The sequence below is a fragment of the Monodelphis domestica genome, chromosome 2 (assembly GCF_027887165.1).
Source record: "Monodelphis domestica isolate mMonDom1 chromosome 2, mMonDom1.pri, whole genome shotgun sequence".
In the NCBI taxonomy this organism is placed as follows: Eukaryota; Metazoa; Chordata; class Mammalia; order Didelphimorphia; family Didelphidae; genus Monodelphis; species Monodelphis domestica.
In genome coordinates this window covers 259,841,143-259,860,944 of record NC_077228.1, presented here as the reverse complement: position 1 = coordinate 259,860,944, position 19,802 = coordinate 259,841,143, and the positions used below count along the sequence as shown (strand labels likewise).

At 42.5% G+C, this 19,802-nt stretch overlaps 2 protein-coding genes across 2 annotated transcripts; one reads left to right on the top strand and one right to left on the bottom strand.

Annotated features, from left to right (window-relative positions):
• The first annotated feature begins 4,401 nt into the window (after positions 1 to 4,401).
• On the top strand, positions 4,402 to 6,200 carry VMO1 (vitelline membrane outer layer 1 homolog). The gene is made up of 3 exons (XM_001370776.4): positions 4,402 to 4,795; positions 4,966 to 5,081; positions 5,553 to 6,200. The coding sequence occupies exons 1-3, from the start codon at positions 4,586 to 4,588 to the stop codon at positions 5,848 to 5,850; spliced, it is 624 nt and encodes a 207-aa protein (XP_001370813.1). The 5' UTR covers positions 4,402 to 4,585; the 3' UTR covers positions 5,851 to 6,200.
• Positions 6,201 to 9,864: 3,664 nt separating this feature from the next.
• TM4SF5 (transmembrane 4 L six family member 5) lies at positions 9,865 to 18,221 on the bottom strand. The gene is made up of 5 exons (XM_007483233.3): positions 17,896 to 18,221; positions 15,589 to 15,669; positions 10,570 to 10,709; positions 10,092 to 10,276; positions 9,865 to 9,995 (listed from the first exon to the last, which is right to left on the bottom strand). The coding sequence occupies exons 1-5, from the start codon at positions 18,064 to 18,066 to the stop codon at positions 9,988 to 9,990; spliced, it is 585 nt and encodes a 194-aa protein (XP_007483295.1). The 5' UTR covers positions 18,067 to 18,221; the 3' UTR covers positions 9,865 to 9,987.
• Between the last annotated feature and the right edge of the window lie 1,581 nt (positions 18,222 to 19,802).

Genomic DNA, 19,802 nt, shown 5'->3' with positions numbered 1-19,802 from the left:
ATCCACCTCCAGAAGAAGAACTGTTGGAGACAGATGGATGCAGATCAAAGCATGCTATTTTTCACATCAGTGTATTTATGATTTTATTTTGGGGTTTTGGTTATGTATGTGTGCTTTTACAATAATGACAATGTGGAATTGTTCTTTCCATGATAATGAAAATAAAAATTTAAAACAGAAAGCAATAAATTAAAAAAAAGATTTCTTGAAACATGATATCTAGGCCCTTTTTTGGTTATAGATTTCAGGTAATGCAGTGATTCTTAAATAATCTTACCTTGATCTACATTTCAGGTCAGCTGTTTTTTGCTTTACCTTGCATTTTCTTCCATTTTTTCTCAGTCTTTGGACTTTGTTTTAATATTTCTTGTTGTTTTATGGATTTATTGGCTTATTTTTGGTCCATTCTAATTTTAAGGGAGTCTGTTGCTTGGATAAGATTTGTGTTTCTTGTGCCAAATCTGTTAATTCTCTAATTCTATCTTATAAAGCAAATATTTTTAAATTTTTTTCTGTAATGTTCTAATTATAAAATTATAATTATTAAATCATCTTAAACCTAAAAAATTCTTTATTTCTTTTAAGAATTCTAGTTGAACTGGAACCCAAATTATGTTCTCCCTTGAGGCTTTGCTTTAAATGTTTTGGAGTAAGTCCTTTCTTTTGGGTTCATGTATTGGGCCTCCCTATCACAATAATAGCTCTTTATGGTGAGATTATTTTTGTTTGTTTGCTGGCTGATTCCCCAGCCTTACTTCCCCCCTTGTGTTAGGGACAAGCTCTGCACACTTCTGGAAGAAATATCTGAGCCATGCTTGGTATATTTTATGTCCTCTTGGGTCCCTCTACTGCCTTCTTGGGGTATTGAGTATTCAGGAAGTTTAGGTCAAATACTTTTCAGTGTGTCTACAATGATCTAAGATGAAGATTGATTACTACCGTCTGGTGTGAGCCCTGAAATATCCTAATCTGGGTTTGGGTCTGAGTAACACAACTGTGAGTTTGCCCCTGGTTGAAATTGAAGTAAATTTATGCTGTACTACTTTGCTACTTTTAGCTGCAAACCTCTGCAGTTTCAGAGGGACAGAACTGCAAGATCCTCTTTGGATTGAACTCCCTATCCTGGTTTTTCTGTTGCAGGCTTCAGACTGAACTGGAAGCTGGAACTGAGATGCTTCTATGGTGCTGCTTGCTTCTCCTGATCCTGGCCCAGTCCACAGCCTCTGGTCCACAACTCTTTGTCCTGGACTCTTCATTTCAAGCTATATATGGGACCTAGCTCTCAGGCAGGATAAACACTGTTGCCAAATGTCACTTCTTCCTTCTCCCTATGTCAGACTATTCTGTGCTGTATTTGAGATTTTTTTTTTTGCCCTAGTACAAAACCATGGGCCCTTTTCCCAGACAACCTCCTGGCTAGATATTCCATTCTCAGTGTTTTCAGTCCTTTTATGTAGAAACAGAGATGGAATAAAATGTCTTGTAAATTTTTTCTTTTTCTTTTTTTTTCCAACCAAGACTTGGTCTGGCAAGTTTTCTAGATCTTTGTGAAGTGATTATGAGAAGGTGCTGGTCTGTACTGCTTCCTCTCACCTTACCATCTTGGTGGGTCCTGGTGGTTCATTTCTAGCTAGGTATAAGGATGATTGGTCTCAATGATTTATACTGGGATTCCCTATTTTCTCCTTCACAGAGTGTAAGGAGCTTAGGACCTGCAGTTCCCCACAAGAAGCAGAGATATAGACAGGGCAGCAAGAAATCTATTTTTAGATTTGAGACCACAGTTGAAATGGTAGGGGGGAAGGAAGCAAAGAACCCAGGTGAGTTTGACAAAGAACTTTAATCCCTCTCCTCCTTTCCCTTTTGTATTTTAAATATTAGGTTCCTTTGTGTCTAGAGGCTTATGCTTGGGTAGCATACTAAGTGGTTGTTTCTGATCTTTATACAGTTCTGGTCATTTATCAGGGATATTGAGAGGATATTTAAAATGGCACTAAGATTTGGCATGCCCTGTATTTCTCCTACTCCATCTAGGACTGTGAATATGGCTCATTGTGCTTCCAACAGCTTTTCCTCCTGGCTCCCAAGCTAAGCACTTATTGAATCTATTATTTCCAGAGTCACCTGGCATCTCTACTTCAGCTGCTTTACACATAAGCTAAACAAAATGTTTGGCATTCATTGTGCTTAAATTAATGTTATATATGTATACATAAAACACAGGTGTGTATACTTATGAAGGGGTGGGAGCAGAAAATAAGCTGATAAGCGCAGACAATAAAATATATGATATCAAGTTTTCTGACTGCAAGGAGTAAGAGGGCTTCCTACTCAGGTATTTGGAGAAACCAGATAATAAGTATCTAGGGCAGGAACTGGGAGGAGGAAGAAGGGATTACTTTTATGATAAGGGGTTGACTCACCCAATTGGACCTCCATACCTCCTCATCCACATTGAAAGCACCTTTGCAGATGGTTTTCATAGTTTCTCTGGATGTAGGCTTTGGAGACCTGAAGTGGGAAAGGTCATAACTCTTGGAAGATGAAAGTCCATCTACTATTCTAATTCCTACCCTCTCTCTCCTCTATTTTCTTTTTCCTTCCCAGAAATCTCCCATAACCAGTCATAGTCCCATATACACAAGCAGAACCTCAGAAGTTTTCCCCAAAATATTCATTGCTGTACACTCTAGGAATCTGAGCCCTGCTCAGCCCACAAACACAAACAAAACCCAGTTATAGTTGTTATTAATCTGAGTGGGAAAGGAGAGAGCTGTACCTATTAATCTTTGCTGAATGTTAGAATTCAATAAAAGAGAATGGAGTTTTTTTGTCTGTTTTTTAAACTTGTCACCTTGATTCAGTCTCTCCAAATCCTAACCTTGTTTTTGTGGCCAATTTTCACTTGGCTTAAAATGTTGGAACATAATTTCCTAACATTTTACCTCTCTATATACCTCATTTCTACTAAACTTATTCTTTGTTCTCACTAGAACTTCCAACTTGTACATTTTACAGGACTCTTCCTAGATTATCACTCTTTCATTAATCTCTAAAATTCCCTCCCAAATGAAAAGGATGTATATATGTATGTGTGTGTTTCCTATTTAGGCTATATGTATATGCACATGAGTTTGTTTAAACATGACTCAAAAGAGACATGAACAGATCTCTTTGGAATTTTATCCACTCTCCTCAGAGAGAGTTCAGCTTAGAGGGGAGCAGGACTTGGGGGCCATGATGTTGGGCCAGTCATGTTCTCTTCAGAGGTATTAATAAGCCGGAATCATATCAATCTGCCTCCTAAAAACTGTGAGCCATGGGGAAGTGATCTTTTTTTTAGGTTAAAGGCTCTTTTACTTATTGTTCAGTCTAGAAGGAGTACCCTGAACTATATCGGAAGACTTGGATCCCTTCCTGCCACATGCTAGTTATGCAAGGCTGTCACAAATAGGGAAAAGTGAATAAACCCATTTATCCACCATGAAGAAATCAGAGAAGTTATACAGATTAGAAAAGGATTAGAAGATTGGACATGTTTACCTGGAGTTTTGTGCTTGGTTAACTACTCGGGAGAAAAAGTGGAAAAAGTGGGAGGGCAAAGCAACTTGCCTGGTGGATTTCCCCCTACTCTAGCTGCCTCTTAAGATCGGTTAACATTTCCCCACCATTCACTGTTAAGTATTGTTATATGATGCCTTCTGGAAGATGGAAGGTAGAAGGACTTCTCTTTTTGTGGTCTTTTTTTTTAAGTGAAGCAGCATTTTGGCTCACTACCACTGTCACATGGCTAGTGGAGGGCCAAGGGACCACTCAGGATTTTCTGGGTCATACTAAAGCCCCATTCATTTCAGTTCTAGGTCACTTTTAAGTCCCTGGAAGTCCCCAGGGGACTTCATGGCTCAAGCTTCCTTGGGATGGTCAATACAACTTTCACTAAAATATATTATACTCCCTCTGAGCATTGACCTTCTTACTTTTCTGCATATGCAACATTCCACTTCTAACTCTCCTGCTTTTGCACAGGCTGACCCCAACCCTCCTAGAATGGAATGTATTTTGAATTCACCTATGCGTTAGAATCCCTCTATCCTGCAAAGCTCAGCTCAGTAATGCTTCTTGAATGAATCCTTCCTCTATGGAACCTCCCCTCTCCAATACTTCGTAATTACTTTGTTAAATCTGACAGCTACTTATCCAAAGTGAGAGTTGCTTCCCTTCCTTAGCTCCCCTAACCTCTATGCCCCTCCTCCCCTAAAGCCATGCAGAAATGATTTCACTTTTGTCTGTAACCCCAGAATTTCGCAGTTTCCTTCATTGACTTAATAGAGAAAGAAGCCTGTGAAAAATAGACTCTTATTGTTCTCTTCTATTCTGAACGCTGCCTCCCAAACAAAGTCTTCAGCCCCACAGCACCACGTTTTAGTCTTCCTTCCTCCTTCTCGACCCCTCTGAGAGGGGCCTAGGATTAGTGTCGGGTGTTCCTTAATCTCTGTCTCAGCCCTTGCCTTCCGCAATTGGAGCCAAAGGAGTGGTAACCCTATGAACTGTGAGTTGGAAGTGGAAGACCAGGCAGAAAGGCAGGATGATTTCGGGACCCCAGTCCGTGGTGCTGCTATTGCTCCTCCTGGAATCCTGTCTCAGGTCAGGCTCTTCTGAATACGACGGCTTCAGGGAGCGCGAAGGGCACCTCTACACCGCTGTTATCGAGGTGCCCAACGGCGGACCCTGGGGAGACTGGACGTGGCCCGAGATGTGTCCGGATGGATTCTTCGCCAGTGGCTTCTCCCTCAAGGTTGGGGGCCTTGCATCTGGGTCCCTGGGGAATTCAAGTTGCTAAAGGGGTCAGGAGTCAGATGCCTGAGTCCCAGAGGGAGGGACTTGGAGACTTCATCCCCCGGGCTTACTCTTACTGTCTGGGTCAGAAAACCGAGATTCTGATAATCATTCCTCACACCCCATAAGGTCGAACCCCCCCAGGGCATCCCTGGAGATGACACGGCCCTGAACGGGGTCCGGCTTCACTGCTCCCGAGGTGACGCTGAGCGTAACACTCACGTCGTGGAGTCTCAGGCAGGCAGGTAGGTACTAGAGAACCTCTTCTCAAGGTACCCTAGAGACTTTTTCCCTTTGGGCGACCAAAGAGGGATAGGGTAGAGCCTGGAGGAGCCTCCGGGACAGAACTTTCTTCAGTTTTCTTAGCTGCCTCCAGGTTGACTGGTGCACCAAGGTGGGCCCCCTAATCCGAACCCCTGGGGACACAGTCCCCTGTAACTAGAAATCTATGGTGTAGATTTTGCGTAGGTGTGTGTATGTGTGTGTGTCCCAGCACCACTGCTTGCCTTTTCCTTGTGTGGTGAAACAGTTCTCGGGTCTTTCCTTGGGGGACCTTTCTGCAACCTAGAATTTAGTCTATTTCACGAAGATATTAGGCTTTGGAAAATTTGGGAACTGGAAATCTGGTCCTTATGGGTGGGTGGGGGAGGGGTAGTGTATAATGGAGAGTTCCTTATCCCACTGGGTCCCCTGCCCACGCTCTGCTCTCCTCAAAGGTGGGGAGCATGGTCTGAGCCGCAATGGTGTCCTGATGGAGGCTTCCTCGCCGCTTTCTCCCTACGGGTGGAAGAGCCTAGGACTCCAGGAGACAATACTGCTGTTAACAATGTTCGCTTCCGCTGCTCAGGGGGCGAAGAAGTGGAGGGGCCCGGCCTGGAGTGGGGCGAGTTTGGGTCTTGGAGTGACAATTGCTCCAAGGGCGTGTGCGGCCTTCAAACCAAACAGGAGCCCCCCCGTGGGCTCAGGGATGATACTGCACTCAACGACCTTCGTCTTTTCTGTTGCAGCAGCTGAGATCCGTCACAAATTGCTTATTAGTATCTCTCCCTTCCCCCAGATCTCCCAAGTCCTCCTCAAAGCCTTCTCTAAAGGCAGTTTACTCCTTATAGGGATCTAAGTTTTGCCTTGATCTGTCCTTCCCACCTGTAGTGAACCTTCCATGAACCCATGAGAAAGAGTTCCTCTTCCCAGGTGTTTGTGTCAGTTCAAGGCTGCATAAACAATTCCAAGAACTCCTGAGAACTGGTCAAATCCCCTGTTCACATTCTGGGGAGGATTGGGGAGGATAGGTTGTTTTTCTTGAGGAGAGCTTTAAAACTTGTGTAGCTGCACACAATAAACATTCATTATCCCTGCTTTGATAATGTTCCAGTTTTTCTTTACTGCGACTCCGCAGCAGTTCCCTGCACCCACCCACCCCAACCTTCTCTTTTATTTGTCCGTATTAAATCTCCTCCCATCCTAAAGCTCCATCTTGTGTGTCACTGAGGAGTCAGCTAAACTCCTGACCTTCTGCCTCTGAGCAAGGACCAAGATTTGTTCTTTGTATCTTTCACTCCCACCCGCACTATCTGCACACTGTGATCTCAGGAGAAAAAATTCTCCCCTTTTCAGTATCTGTTCTACTCTACAAGAATAAATATTTCCCTCACAACAACTCTGTGAATCAGTTCAGTGGTTATTCTCATTTTACAAATGAGAAAACCGAGGTCATCATCATCCTACTCACCTGGGCCTGAAACTTTAGAGTCTTCACTCTCACTCCACCTATCTCATCTGTTGCCAATTGTTGTAATCTATGCCTTCCGCAATATCTTTCCTCTGTCCCCTTATTTCCACTCAAACAGCTATAACCTTAGTTCAGTCCCTTATTGCCTCTTCCACTACTGCAACAGTCTTTTATCTGGTCTCCCTGCCTCAACTCTCTCCCTACTCTGAATCATTGGCCACTCAAATGAGGAGGTGATTTTTCTAAAGGGTAGGTCTGACCATGACATCCCTCTACTTAATAAGCTCCAGAGTTCCCTGTTATCTCTAGCATTAAATATAAAGTGCTCTGACATCTCAAACTCTTTATAACCTGACAGCTTCTGACTTTCCCAGACTTTATTCCCCTTCATATAGTCTAAGATCATTGGCCTATTTGCTGTTTCTAGAACAACACATCTCCATGCCTTTGCACTAACCCCATGCAAAGTGGATAAAGCTCTGACCTGGAGGCAGGAAGACCTGAATTCAAATGTGGCCTCAGACTGAAAAACAACAGGCATAGAATACTCTTGCCCTTTCACTTCTTGGTTTCCCTGGCATCCTTCCTGACACACATCAAGCACTATCTTTTGCTGAAGGCCTTTCCCTCTCAGAAAACATTCTATTTAATGTGTAAGTACCTAGTTATTTACAAGTTGTCGCCCCCATCCCCCATTAAACTGTAAATTCCTTGAGGGCAGGGAATATTTTTACCTTTCTTTGAATTCCTAAGCACATAGCACATTTCTGGCAAATTTCTGTGGTTGTTCAGTCTCCAGACTTTTTGTAACTTCATTTAGGATTTTCTTGGCAAAGATACTGCAGTAGTTTGCCATTTCCTTCTGTGGCTTATTTTATAGATGACGAACTGAGCCAAACAAGGTGAAATGACTTGCCCAGAGTCACCCAGCTAGTAAGTATCTGAGGTTGCATTTGAACTTAGAGAGATGAATCTTCCTGACTCCAGGCCTGGCACTCTATTCACTGAGCCATCATCTGGCATACATGCTTAATAAGTGCCCCTTTACTGATTCGCCTAAAAATAGCACAGTTAACCCAGGCTGCTTGACTTTCCTTCCCATAGTCCTCTAGGAAATGGGGGTGGTATGGGGGAGGATAGCACAGACTTGGAAGTCAGTGCTTGGAAGTTTGGGTTCAAATCTTGATCCTGTCACTTATTGGTATTGTTAACGTTAAATCTGGACATCTCAATTTTACCCCTGCCCTTTGAGAAACCCCAGACCTGTTTTAGATTGAACTATAGACCTTAAATTGTTTGGGGACCCCTAGTGTGGGTGGGATCTGTCAATCACTGAGTGCCTTTATTTGTTTTAGAAGCTTCTCCCATTATATTAAAGTCCTCTCAGGAAACCCAGCTCTTAGTTTGACCCTTTCCTTTGTAAGTGTTATAGTTGACCGGCTCCCTGATACTCTTGAGGCCTCTTTGCAGCCTGCTTGCAGTTTATCTATGCAGGCTTGCTGCAGAGGGTATAAAAGACCCCCAGGTTTTGTCCCACTTCAGAGCTGGCATCTAGCGCAGTATCTTCTCCCAGGGATACATCCCCAGAGTCCCCAGGGTATAGGCCCCATGCAAATCTTGGCACTAGGCTCTGGGTGGCAGTCAAATATTGGACCTATCCATATTCTGATTAAAGACTTGGGTTTTTCTGACTATCTAATAGTTCTGTGGTTGTTTTTTTTTTTAAGTTAACAGTATATAATATTGGTGGGCAGGTCAAAACTTCTGGGCTTCAATTTCTTCATGGGCAAAAGAAAGGTTGGACCAGATAGATGGCCTTGCAGATATGCTTTTAACTCTAAATCTATTATCCTCTCAGGATCATGGAAAGAGTTTTAGAATCAGGAAGTTGTTAAATCATGTTGACTTGTGACATTTTCTTGGCAAAGATGTTGGAGTGGTTTGCTATTTCCTTCTCTGACTCATTTTACAGATGAATAAACTGAGGCAAACAGGGTTAAGTGACTTGTCCAGGGTCACAGAGCAAATAAGCATCTGAGGCCAGATTTGAACTTATGAGGATGAGACTACCTGACTCCAGGCCTGCCAGTCTATCCACTTTACCATAAAGAGCTGGCTTCTAATGTTTCCCCCCTGACTCAGATTCAGGGAACTCTATAAAACCTGGAGTTACAAATGGTTTTCAACCATTCTTTTCACTCCCAGGAAATCAAGATCTCAAGCTACCATGTTCTTGGGAGGTTCAAATGAGATAATGAGGTGGGCAAAACAGGGCCCCTGAACATCCCAAATTCTAGAGAAACCACAGTTCAAAGATTACATGAGGAATTTCACTCCTGAAATGCTTGCAGCTGAATGGAGCCTCTGGTTTTAGATGTATTTACACTAGTTTTATGATAAGGGTTCTAGCAAAGAGGGATACCTCCTGTTTGCTAGATTCCTCAAGATAGGCAACTCACCCACCTTTATGATCAGGATGTCATAACTGACGAATATTTGTGCTTATGCCCCCAGAGACCCAAAGGCACCATACTGTCACCTTTTATCCCTTGATAGTCTCGATGTTTGTCCTCCTCTCCACCTTTCCCTTCCAAGTCACACAAATCCTAATCCTTTAGGATATAAAAAATCCTGAACTTTTTACTCTTTGGGGAGATAGGTTGGTCCTCATACTTCCTTAAGACCATTGAACCAAAATAAATCTATCTTTAAAGATATCCATCAGAGCCTGTCATTCTTACAAGAGCACCCTTCCCAGACTAGGGGTTAATATCCAGTTCTCCCACAACAATAATGTCCCTAAAACACTTCTTTAAGAGCTATATTAGTCAGTGGATTGAGAGCCAGGTCCACAGATGGGAGATCCTGGGTTCGAATTTAAATTCAGACACTTCCTAGCTGTGTGACCCTGGGAAAATCACTTGACCCCTATTGCCTAGCCCTTTACCACTCTTCTGCCTTAGAACGAATACACAGTACTGATTCTAAGATGGAAGGTAAGGGTTTAAAAAAAAAAAAAGAGCTATATTACTTCAAATCTGGCTTCAAACACTTGCTATTCCACCCCTGAGCTAGTCACTTAACCCGGTTTTGGGTAAAATTAACTGGAGAAGGAAATGGTAAGCCACTCCAGTAATTGCCCCCCAAACCCTAAAAAACCAAATGGGATCACGAAGAGTCAGACACAACTAAAAACGTCTGAACAACAAAGGATTCCCAAAATTTCTCCTAAGTGGACAGGAGAGAAGAGAATTCGGAGTCTGACAGGTTCTCAGATAAGACAGCAGCAGCGCCAAAGGTAGTGCGAATCAAGGATACTTTATTTTAGCTGATGAAAAAGAGGAGTGGAGACAACCCACCCCGTTCCCAGACTTCTTGGAGTCGGCGTTCTGGCTGGGACTTGTCTTCTACAGCTTCAATGCTTATGGATCTGGAGGAGGAAAAGGAAGAGAATGGGAGCCCACTCCCAGGCATTTGCAACCCCAAGACCACCGCCCTAGCAGGTCCGCCTCCGCCCTAGACTTACCTCCTCTTTTCCGGCAATCCCCGCAAAACACTCCTATGGTAGCGTTCACTAGTTGAATGCCGCATAGCACTAGTTCCAGGGCTGATGCCGCAGACAGAATCGCGAACAGCCCCACGTTCCACGCCACCACGTTCGGAGGGTTCTGGCACACATCCCACAGCGTACTGTTACTCAGGTAATTCACGCTGCCGAGGCCGAGGTGGAGGACAATCAGTGGTGGGGATCAGTGGGGATCAAACTCCCCACGCGAAATTGGGTAGGTATCTCTATAGCGCGCGCACCCGTGGGAAGGGGCGGGGCTTGTGCTTCCCTTAAGCCTGCGAAGGAGGGGATTTATCCCGATCGGTGGAGGGACGCTCTCTAGTTCTGCCTGAGCCCAAGGAGAAGCCTGGGCTTCTCAAGTTTGGGGTGGGACTTGTTCCTGAGATGTTGGGAGGGGGAGATGGGCTGGGGTATTAAGAGTCAGATTTGTTCTTACTCGATGTTTTCGAAGGGGTAGGTCCAGGTGTTGTCTTCTATCTGGCATTGGGGCCCGATCTTAAGTGCTGCTCCGGAAACCGAGAGGCAATAAAGGGATCCAAGAACCCCAAAAGCAGAAGAGAAGACGGAGCGCAGCATCTAGGGAGCAGGGCACAGAAAATCGTAGACTTGAAACTAGAGGGAACCTTAGGACTCTAAATTTTTGACCAATCCTTTCATTTTGTAAATGAGAAAATGGAGGGGGGGGGGGGCAGAGCAATTAAATGATCCAAGATCCATATCCACGTATTAAGTGAGAAAGCCCATGTTTAGACTTACATCCTTTGCTTCCAAGTTCAGCACTGTTTTCATGGTGTGGAAATGGAGAGGTCAGTGACCTCTTGGCTCTCCGGAGTAGTCTTTTACCAACCTACCCTTAGCCTAAATCCAACCCCTACAGCCACCTATTATCTACTTAAAAATTAAAATATACCTCCCTAGTCTGTGGGACACAAAACTAAGAATTAGTCCCTGTAGGTTCCCAGGGAGTTGTACACTCTCTTCCTTCTAGAAGAAGTGAGACATGTTGGCATTTGGAACCTAGAAGGGACCTTGAAGGCTAGTACAGTTCTTTCATTTTACAGAACAAGAGAGGAGAAATGACTTGCCTAGGTCATACATGGGGAGTTAAGGGAAGAGCCAGGTCTAAAACATTTGTCTTGATTCCCAAGAATAGCGTACTTCCCACTTACCCAAGTGAGTGTATGCAAAGGAGGCAGCTATGCAGGGAAGGAATCAGAACATTTGAATTTCAGCCTGTCTGACTAGCTATGATTTTGGCCAAGTCAGATTGTAGGAAGGGACCTTGAGGTAATCATTCCCTAGACCTAACCAGTTGTCAAGGGCACATTTCCCACACAGGGTCTCTTCTAACATCATCCCCAAATCAACTCTGGGTGAAGCAAAAGTGGTGCTCCAGATTATTACAGTCAGACTCCCCAACGACACAATCACCAGATACTTATTAATATAGCTACTAAACCCTGATGATACAACTGTGCCAACCCATATCCACTACAAATTTATGTTGTTTGATTTAAATGGAGCCCTCACTGCTGCATGGCACTCCCTTAATTCTCTGAGTGACTCTCAATCATATTATCTCCTTGGAGAGATGTTCCCTCCTACCTTCTCTGTCCCCTGGCAGTGACCTATAGCAACTACTTTGCTGTGAAAATAGGATCATGAGATCTTTTAGTAAAACATTTCTAAAAACATGAATCATGTAACCATGGAAATTTTTTCTTAATCAATTAAATAAAATTTAAAAAATAAAAACAAACTATATTTCATAATCTCCTTATTTCTGAACCCATCATTTGATTAAATGTATTCTCTCTATAGCCAATAAAATATACAGTAACTACAGCTATGTAAATAGATATAAAACAGTTGATATATTTTATGAAATTTTAAAGAACAAGCTTGGCCCTAAGAGAAGATACCTCCTCCTACTCCTTTGCAGAGCTGGGAGATCCAGGAGTATGGAACATTGAAACTGCTCTCTTCAAAGGTCAACAACAATATCCTAGTAACTAAATCTAACAGATTTTTCTCTGTATTCATAACTGTTCTCTTTGCAGCTTTTCACACTGTTGATAATGTCCTGCCCTTCCCACACATTCTGTTCCCTCTACTTTTGTGATTTTGAAACCTCATTATTCTTTTGTCCTCCTTCCCTCAATTTCCCTTGTTGGACCATGTCCCAGTCTCTAAGAGTATCTGTATCATTGGGCTTCGGTTCTCTTCTTAAACCCTCCCTTTGGATTCAGTGATCATTCCTATGCTAAAAGATGCCCCAAACTACATTTCCAGCTCACATTTTCCCTCTGAAATTCCAGTTATCTACTCTCAACTGTCTGTTGGAAGTCTCTACCTATATATCCCATAGGCATCTCAAAGTCATTTTCTAAAACAAATACAACTACAAAATGCCAATCATTATATTTATCACTAAACCTTCCTTTGCTTCAAACGTCCTTTGTTTTTGTTTTTTGCTTGTCAAGGTCACCACCATCCCTCCAGTTATTCAGGTTTTAAATCTCGGTTATCCTTGACTCCATACTCAATTGAATGATCGCCAAATCATCTCTTTTATCAGTCCCCTTCTCTTCACTGGCAAGGGTACTACCTTAGATGAGACTCTTATCTTTTGTTTAGGCCACCTTTTCCCTCCTTTAAGTGTCTTCCCTCTCTTAGTGCATTCTCTGTACTGTACCAAAATCATCTTCCTAAGGCACAGATCTGACCATGTCATTTCTATGATCAAAAATCTTTAGTGGCTTTTTATTGCCTCTTGGAGAAAACATAAACTTCTCAGTTTGGCATTTAAAACCTCTTACATTATAACTCCTGCCTTCTCTTCCAAGCTTATTTCACATTACCATCTTCTAACAATCTGTTCCAGCCAATCCATTATTCCATTTCCTGATCTTGGGCCTTGGCACAAACCCCTCACCCCTGCTCCAATGGTTGGAATGCACTCAATCAATGAATCAACAATCATTTATTAAATGCCACCTTCACCCCACTCTCCAGCTTTTCTGAAATCCTTAGTGATTAAATACACTGTCCCTCTTCAGATTATCTTGTATTTACTTATACATCCATAGTACATAGTCTATCTTCAAGAGAATAGTTCCTCCTTTGAGGGCAAAGATTTTTTCATTCTGTCCTCGTATTTGGCACAATGCCTTTCAAATCCATTGAGCAGGCATATATTAAGTGGCCACTTTATGCAAAGCACTGTACTGGGCACTGGGAACACAAAGACAAATCAACTCTGTCCTCAAGGAGTTTATGTTCTGCTAGAGGGGATACTACATATCAGTAGATAAGTTAATACCATATATAGACAAAGTAATTTACATATTGGAGAAAATCTCTAAAAACTGGGGGAGATCAAGGTCTTACCTAAGAGCTGGCACATGGGTACCAAGGAAACTCAGAATTCCAAAAGGCAGAGGGCCTTAATAAATGCTTGTCGATTAATTGATTGAATGTATTCCAGCTATTAGAATAGGAATGGGAGGAAAACAGCTCCTACATAGGGACTCAAAACAGGAAATGGAATGCACAGAGGACTGAGAAAGGTTGGCTTGAACATAGATTGTATAAAAGTGAAATAAATCTAAGGAAAAGCTGGTGCTAAATTGTGAAGAGTTTTTAAATGTTAGGCTGAGAAGTCTGTGTTTTAACCAAGAGTCAATAAAAAGGTACTGAAAGGGGGAAGCTAGTGGCTCAGAAGACTGAGAACCAGGCTTAGGAATGGGAGGCCCTAGATTCAAATCTGCCTCATATATTTCCTAGCTGTGTGATCTTGGGCAAGTCACTTAACTCCCATTGCCTAACTGTTAACGATTTTCTGCCTTGGAACTGGTACATAATATTGATTACAAAACAGAAGACAAGGGTTAAAAAGAAAAAAAAGCCACTAAAGATTTTTAATCATAGAAATGATGTGGTCAGATCTATGTTAGGAAGATGATTTTGACAAATAGTAGAGAATGAATTGGAAAGAGAAACCTCACACCTGAGGTATTATAATAGTTGTCCAAGGCTTGGTAAACTATAGAACCCAGTTTGTGACCTGACTTTGTAGAGCCTAAGAACTAAGAATGTTTTTTATATTTGTAAAGGCATTTTTGTTGAATTTAAAAATGTATAAATCATTCATAGTTCCTTGGCCATAAAAACAGGTGGTGAATGGATTTGGCCCTCAGGGCATAGTTTGCTAAGTGCTGATAGGCAAGAATTGATAAGAACCTGAACTAGATAGAGAGAAGAGGCCTTCTCCGTGGAGAGAAAAGGACTAATAAAAGAAAGGGATGGACGTTTTAGACGTGTTAATGGATTGTACAGGGAGTTGAAAGAGAAGGAAGACTTAAAGCTAATTCTGAGATGGCAAAATTGGGTGATTTTAAGAGTAAGCTGGAGAAACAGGGAAATTAGGAGGAGGGCAAGTATTTAGTGAGATGGAGCAGCTAAGTGTCTCAATGGACTGAAAGACCCAGAAGGCAGGAGGGCCTGAATTAAAATTTGGTTCCGGACACCTCCTAGCTGTGTGGCCCTGGGCAAGTCACTTAATCTCCATTGCCTAGTCCTTACCATATTTTTGCTAGATTCTATGACTTCAGGTAAAGAATTAAAAACAACAACAAAGAGTTTAGGGAGAAAGATAAGGAGCTCTGCTTTGAGATGCCAGTACTAAGTTTGAGATGCCAGTGAGACAGCCAGCTGAAGATATCCTGCTAAACAGATGGTGATGAAAAACTGGAGAAATGTGAACTAGATGTATATATTTGGGAGTCATCTATGGAGAAGGAATTGAATTTCTTAAGATCAACAAAAGGGAAAGTATAGTCAATGAAGACAAGGGAATCCAGGAGGTGGTTGATAAATACATGAACTCAATACTCTTCTTTTTACAGGTGAAGAAACTAAGGCCACCTCTCACATTGTTGTTACAATCATATTATTAATGGCTAGCTTTTGTTTAGCACATGAAGGTTTGCAAAGGGCTTTATAAATTCTTTTCTATTATGTCTTCTTTGGGCCTCCATTATCTATCTCACCTGTAAAATGGAGATAATTATGTGTTTTGGAAACCTTAAAACACTATTACCTGGAAAGGCTAAAGCATTTTTTTTTAACCCTTACTTTACCTGTATCGGTTCTAAGGGAAGAGGGTGGTAAGGGCTTGCCAATGGGGGTTAAGAGATTTGTCCAGGGTCACACAGATAAGAGGTGTCTAAGGTCATATTTGAATCTAGAACTTCTTATCTCTGGTTATGGCTTTCCATTCATGGAGCCACCTAGATTTTAAAGCATTTTAAAGACTGGCAGAAAGGCAGAATTCAAAAGCAGGAAAGCAGGTCCCTGGTATGACGGGGGTAGGAATAAGAGGGTGCTTAGGCTAGTGAAGTGTGAGTGTGTAAAGAGCACCTGATGGTGGATAGTATGTGGGCATGGGCCTTACCCGGCAACGATTTCCACAGCAGCCAGCTCCACAGCACCCTTTGCCCCCAGCACGAACAGCAGCTATTCCAGGACATAGTACCTGTAGGAGAAAAGAGAGAGGAGGGATTTATTCCATCCCAGCTCACCAAGACTGAAAGCACAAACCAATAACTCCCAATTCCTATTCCCATCCCCACCATCACTTTCTTTGGTTAGAAGTGATGAGAGGAAAAGTGCTGATGCAGGGAAAGGGATAACCTGGGTTTTAGCATCTGGGATTTGATGATCTCTTGGTACATGCATTTAAAGGACTCATCTTGGGAGTCTAGAATCCCCCAAGGATGAATCCAGGAGTCTCTTTGTCTTCTTGCTCTCCTGTGTCAATTATTCAGGACTTCTACTACTGCTTTATGTATGGATGATTGTCAAACTTGGGTCTCTAATTCAGACTTCTCTTGTTTTATAGATTCATAAATGGTCAAAGAAAGGGCAGCCAGGTGGCTCAATGGATAGAGAGCCAGGCCTAGAGGCAGGAGGTCCTGGGTTCAAATGTGACATCAGACACTTCCTGGCTATGTGACCTTGGGTGAGTCACTTAATTGCCTAACCCTTACCACTGTTTTGCGTTGAAACTTGAGGTATTGATTCTTTTTTTAAAAAATATTTTCCCACATTTACATGATTCATTTTCTTTCCCTCCCCTTTTCTTTTCCCCCTCCCAGAGCCTACAAGCCAATTCCATTGGGTTGTACAAATGTTATCACTTGATACCTATTTCCATATTATTCATTTTTGCTGTAGAGTGATCTTTTAAAGCCCAAATCCCAAATTATATACTCATATAGACAAGTGATAAGTGATATGTTTTTCTTTTGTGTTTCTACTATCTAGTTCTTTCTCTCAATGTGGTTAAGGTATTGATTCTAAAATAAAAGGTAAGGATTAAAAAAAGTTATAAGGGATTATAAAAATAATCCAGTTTACCCTTTCTACCACTTTATTTTACAGGGAGGACACTAGGGTCCATCTCCCCTCTTCCACATCCCCCCTCCACAACAAGCAATTCCACTGGATTATACAAATGTATAAACTTGATACTTAGGTCCATATTATTCATCTTTGCAACAGAGCAATCTTTTACCGTCAAAACCCCAAATCATATGCCCATATAAACAAGTGATATGTGATAAGTCATATGTTTTTCTTTTGCATTTCTACTGTGAAGAACAGATTTAAATGCCAAATTTCCATTAAAAAAAAACCCCACTATTATTGCTGCCATATTGCTGCATTTCCATCATCTGCCTCCACTTAATAATCCTCATTGGGTCCTTGGAAATTCCCTCCCCCCACCTTTCTTAAACCCTTACCTTCTGTTTTAGAATCAATACTAGGTATTGGTTCCAAAGCAGAAGAGCAGTAAGGGCTAGGCAATAGGGATTAAGTGACTTGCCCAGAGTCACAGTTAGGAAATGTCTGAGGTCAGATTTGAACCTGAACCTCCTATTTCTAGGTCTGGCTCTCAATCCACTGAGCCACCCAGCTGCCCCTTGCCCCTCTCTATAGTCTTTCCACTAGAACAGGAAGGTAATTGGGAAGGCATATAGCAGGAGAGATGAAGGTTAGACCTTGGGAGGAACTTCTCAAATGGGAATGAAAGGATATCTAGGACCAGGGATCAGAGATGGGGAGCAGGGTGGGTAGAGGTTTCTTATCTATACCTTTGAGCTCCAATAAAACAAGCCAGATTAGAGGGTTGAAGGGTGATACTGGTGTATCTCAGTCTCTCTGCCTGTCCAATTAAAACTCAAAATAACATATTTTAAATAAGATTAAAGGTAGACAAGAGGAAAACCAGGAAGGCCCATTTCCACTAGTTGTCTTAACCTCCAAAAAATCATCATGGGAAGAGAATGCAGGTCGGGCACCTAGATAGGACAAAGAGAAAGACCCCTGGAAGGTGTGGCAGGGCAGTGATGTCGCCTCCTGTTTCCTTATCTCTCTTTCTCTCCCCCCTCCCTTTTGGCCCTGACAATGCTAAATATTGTGTATTGATGACCCTCATACCACCAGCTACTCTTCAGGTCTTAACACAGACTAAGTAGTTAAGTGTTTTTATCATTCAGTAAGGGAAATTGGCAATGATATTCATACCCCCAGAAAATAGACTAGGGATCCCAGGAGAGGAGCTGGTTCTCCTCTCACCCTTAATATTTCATTACTGTACCAATATTGTCATCATTCCACCCTAAATGCCATGTCCTTAGAGAACTAAGCCATTCCTCCCCCTCCCCCACCAGCTCAAGCCCACCACCATTCATCTCACCAAAAGGCCTCCGCCAATAAAGCCTGCCATGAACCACACATGCTTGCTGAGATGGTCAGTCCACTTGGTTTCCGCGTTGGGCACCAGAAGGAGGATATTGGCCAGTAAGCAGATGAGGGACAATGGGATAAGGCTGAGTCCAAGACATCGGGCACACTTCCCTGTACACATGACAATTGGAGGAGAGGAACAAAGGGCTCCCTGAAGAAGTTGGAGAAGAGGTGAAGAGGGAGAATTGTAAGAAATAAAGAACAGCAGAGAGAGTCCAGAAGAGTGAAAGTGATTGTGCTATCTCTGGGGAAGGGAGCCTGGTATAAGGGGACAAAGGGCAGGTGGTAGGTGTGGCAGAGACCTGGAACCAGGAAAGATAGATAAGGGAGAGATACACAAGTGGAAAGGAACAAAAACATTGGTGATGACGTTTGTGGCTATGAGTAGGGCAAGAAAGAGAGAGAGAGAGGATGTGGGGAAAGGGGGAAACAACTTCAAAGAGGAAGTTGTCTAGGGTCATTACATGGACTCAGCTGATTTTCATTACTTCAAACCCCCTTCCCCCTGCCCCCCAAGTTTTCATGCAGAGTAGTCTCTCTGGATGAGGATACAGATTCTCCCAGTTTTCCTCCATTCTCCTGGGACCAGGGCACTCCCCTGAGATAGGAAACCTATCCCAGGAGGAAAAAAAAAAAAGAACATAGAAAAGCTTGGTAAATAGATAGAGCTCAGAGACATGGGAAAATGTCAAAGTCTTTCATTTTCTCTCCTCTTTCAGAAACAGAGGACTATAGCATAGGACTGGGACTTGAGCATAGCAGAAAGTATGGAAAGAACCAGTGAATTAGATGCCCTAGATATCTTAAATTCAACATGTTCAAATTCAAACTTATCTTTTCCCCCAAAACTTCTTTCCTCTTTCTAACTTCCCTATTACTGTTGAGGACACCTCTACCTTCTTCAGTCCCCAGGCATCTGAAATATCATCTTCAATTCCAAACTTTCACCCCACTCCCCCATGTCTAATCTGTTGCCAAGGCCTGCCAATTTTTACCTCCTTATCAACTCTCTCTTATACTCCTTTCTCTTTTAACACTGCCATCATGCCCATATAAGCCCTCATCATTTCACACCTAGACTGTTGTGATAGCCTGCTGATCAGAATTCCTGTCACAAATCTCTCCCTATTTGAGATATGAAAAAGAAATCTACCTCTAAAAGGATTTGTTGGGAAGGACTTAGATGGGTTGGTGATAGAAAACCCCCCAACTAGGAACCTCCCAGGGCCAGTAAAGCACAAGCCCTTGATATTATAGAAAAACCAAGTTTATTGAGGTTAGGCAATGGTAGATAAGGTCCTAAATCTATACAGCTCTAGCTCCTCCCGCCTTTCTATGCCCCCTGGCAGGGATGACCTTCTTGTCTTCTCAAGCCCTTCTTATTCACTCCCTGATCTTATCTAGACCCCAAAAAGCTATATGACTATCTATATACTACAGATTGTCTTTAAAAGGCTGAGGATGTAGGACTCACAAATGTACTGAGTCCTTACCCAAACCCTGGGTTGGCTTCCTAGGTAAACCCAAAGTCCCAGGTGACAAAGCCCTTGGGTTTACCTTAACCAAGTTGTTTCTTATAGGTTGATCTCTGTACTTCGGGGAAAGGCAGTTCTCCAACCCAGAATTTCCTAATCTTTCCACAAGATTAGTCTTTTCCTAGGGGATACCAGAGCAAAGATCCTCCTTACCAGCTCAGAGGAAAGCCAGATCAGGAGAGACCTTTAAACCCAGTAAACTCCCAAGATCCTCCTCTTCTTCTAGAATCTTCTCCTAGGGTTTGTGTCTAAATTCTCCTCCTTTAAACTATAAGTAAATTAGGTGAATACAGAATAGTATACTTGTCAGATCTTTGGGAAA

Excerpts from the sequence above, each read along its gene's own strand:
- VMO1 (XM_001370776.4), top strand. The coding sequence starts at position 4,586 with ATGATTTCGGGACCCCAGTCCGTGGTGCTGCTATTGCTCCTCCTGGAA. Across the intron at positions 4,796-4,965 it reads CCAGTGGCTTCTCCCTCAAG|GTCGAACCCCCCCAGGGCAT; the intron begins GTTGGGGGCCTT and ends ACACCCCATAAG. Across the intron at positions 5,082-5,552 it reads GTGGAGTCTCAGGCAGGCAG|GTGGGGAGCATGGTCTGAGC; the intron begins GTAGGTACTAGA and ends CTCTCCTCAAAG.
- TM4SF5 (XM_007483233.3), bottom strand. The coding sequence starts at position 18,066 with ATGTGTACAGGGAAGTGTGCCCGATGTCTTGGACTCAGCCTTATCCCA. Across the intron at positions 15,670-17,895 it reads TTATTGGCGGAGGCCTTTTG|GTACTATGTCCTGGAATAGC; the intron begins GTGAGATGAATG and ends TTTCTCCTACAG. Across the intron at positions 10,277-10,569 it reads TACCCCTTCGAAAACATCGA|CGTGAATTACCTGAGTAACA; the intron begins GTAAGAACAAAT and ends CGGCCTCGGCAG.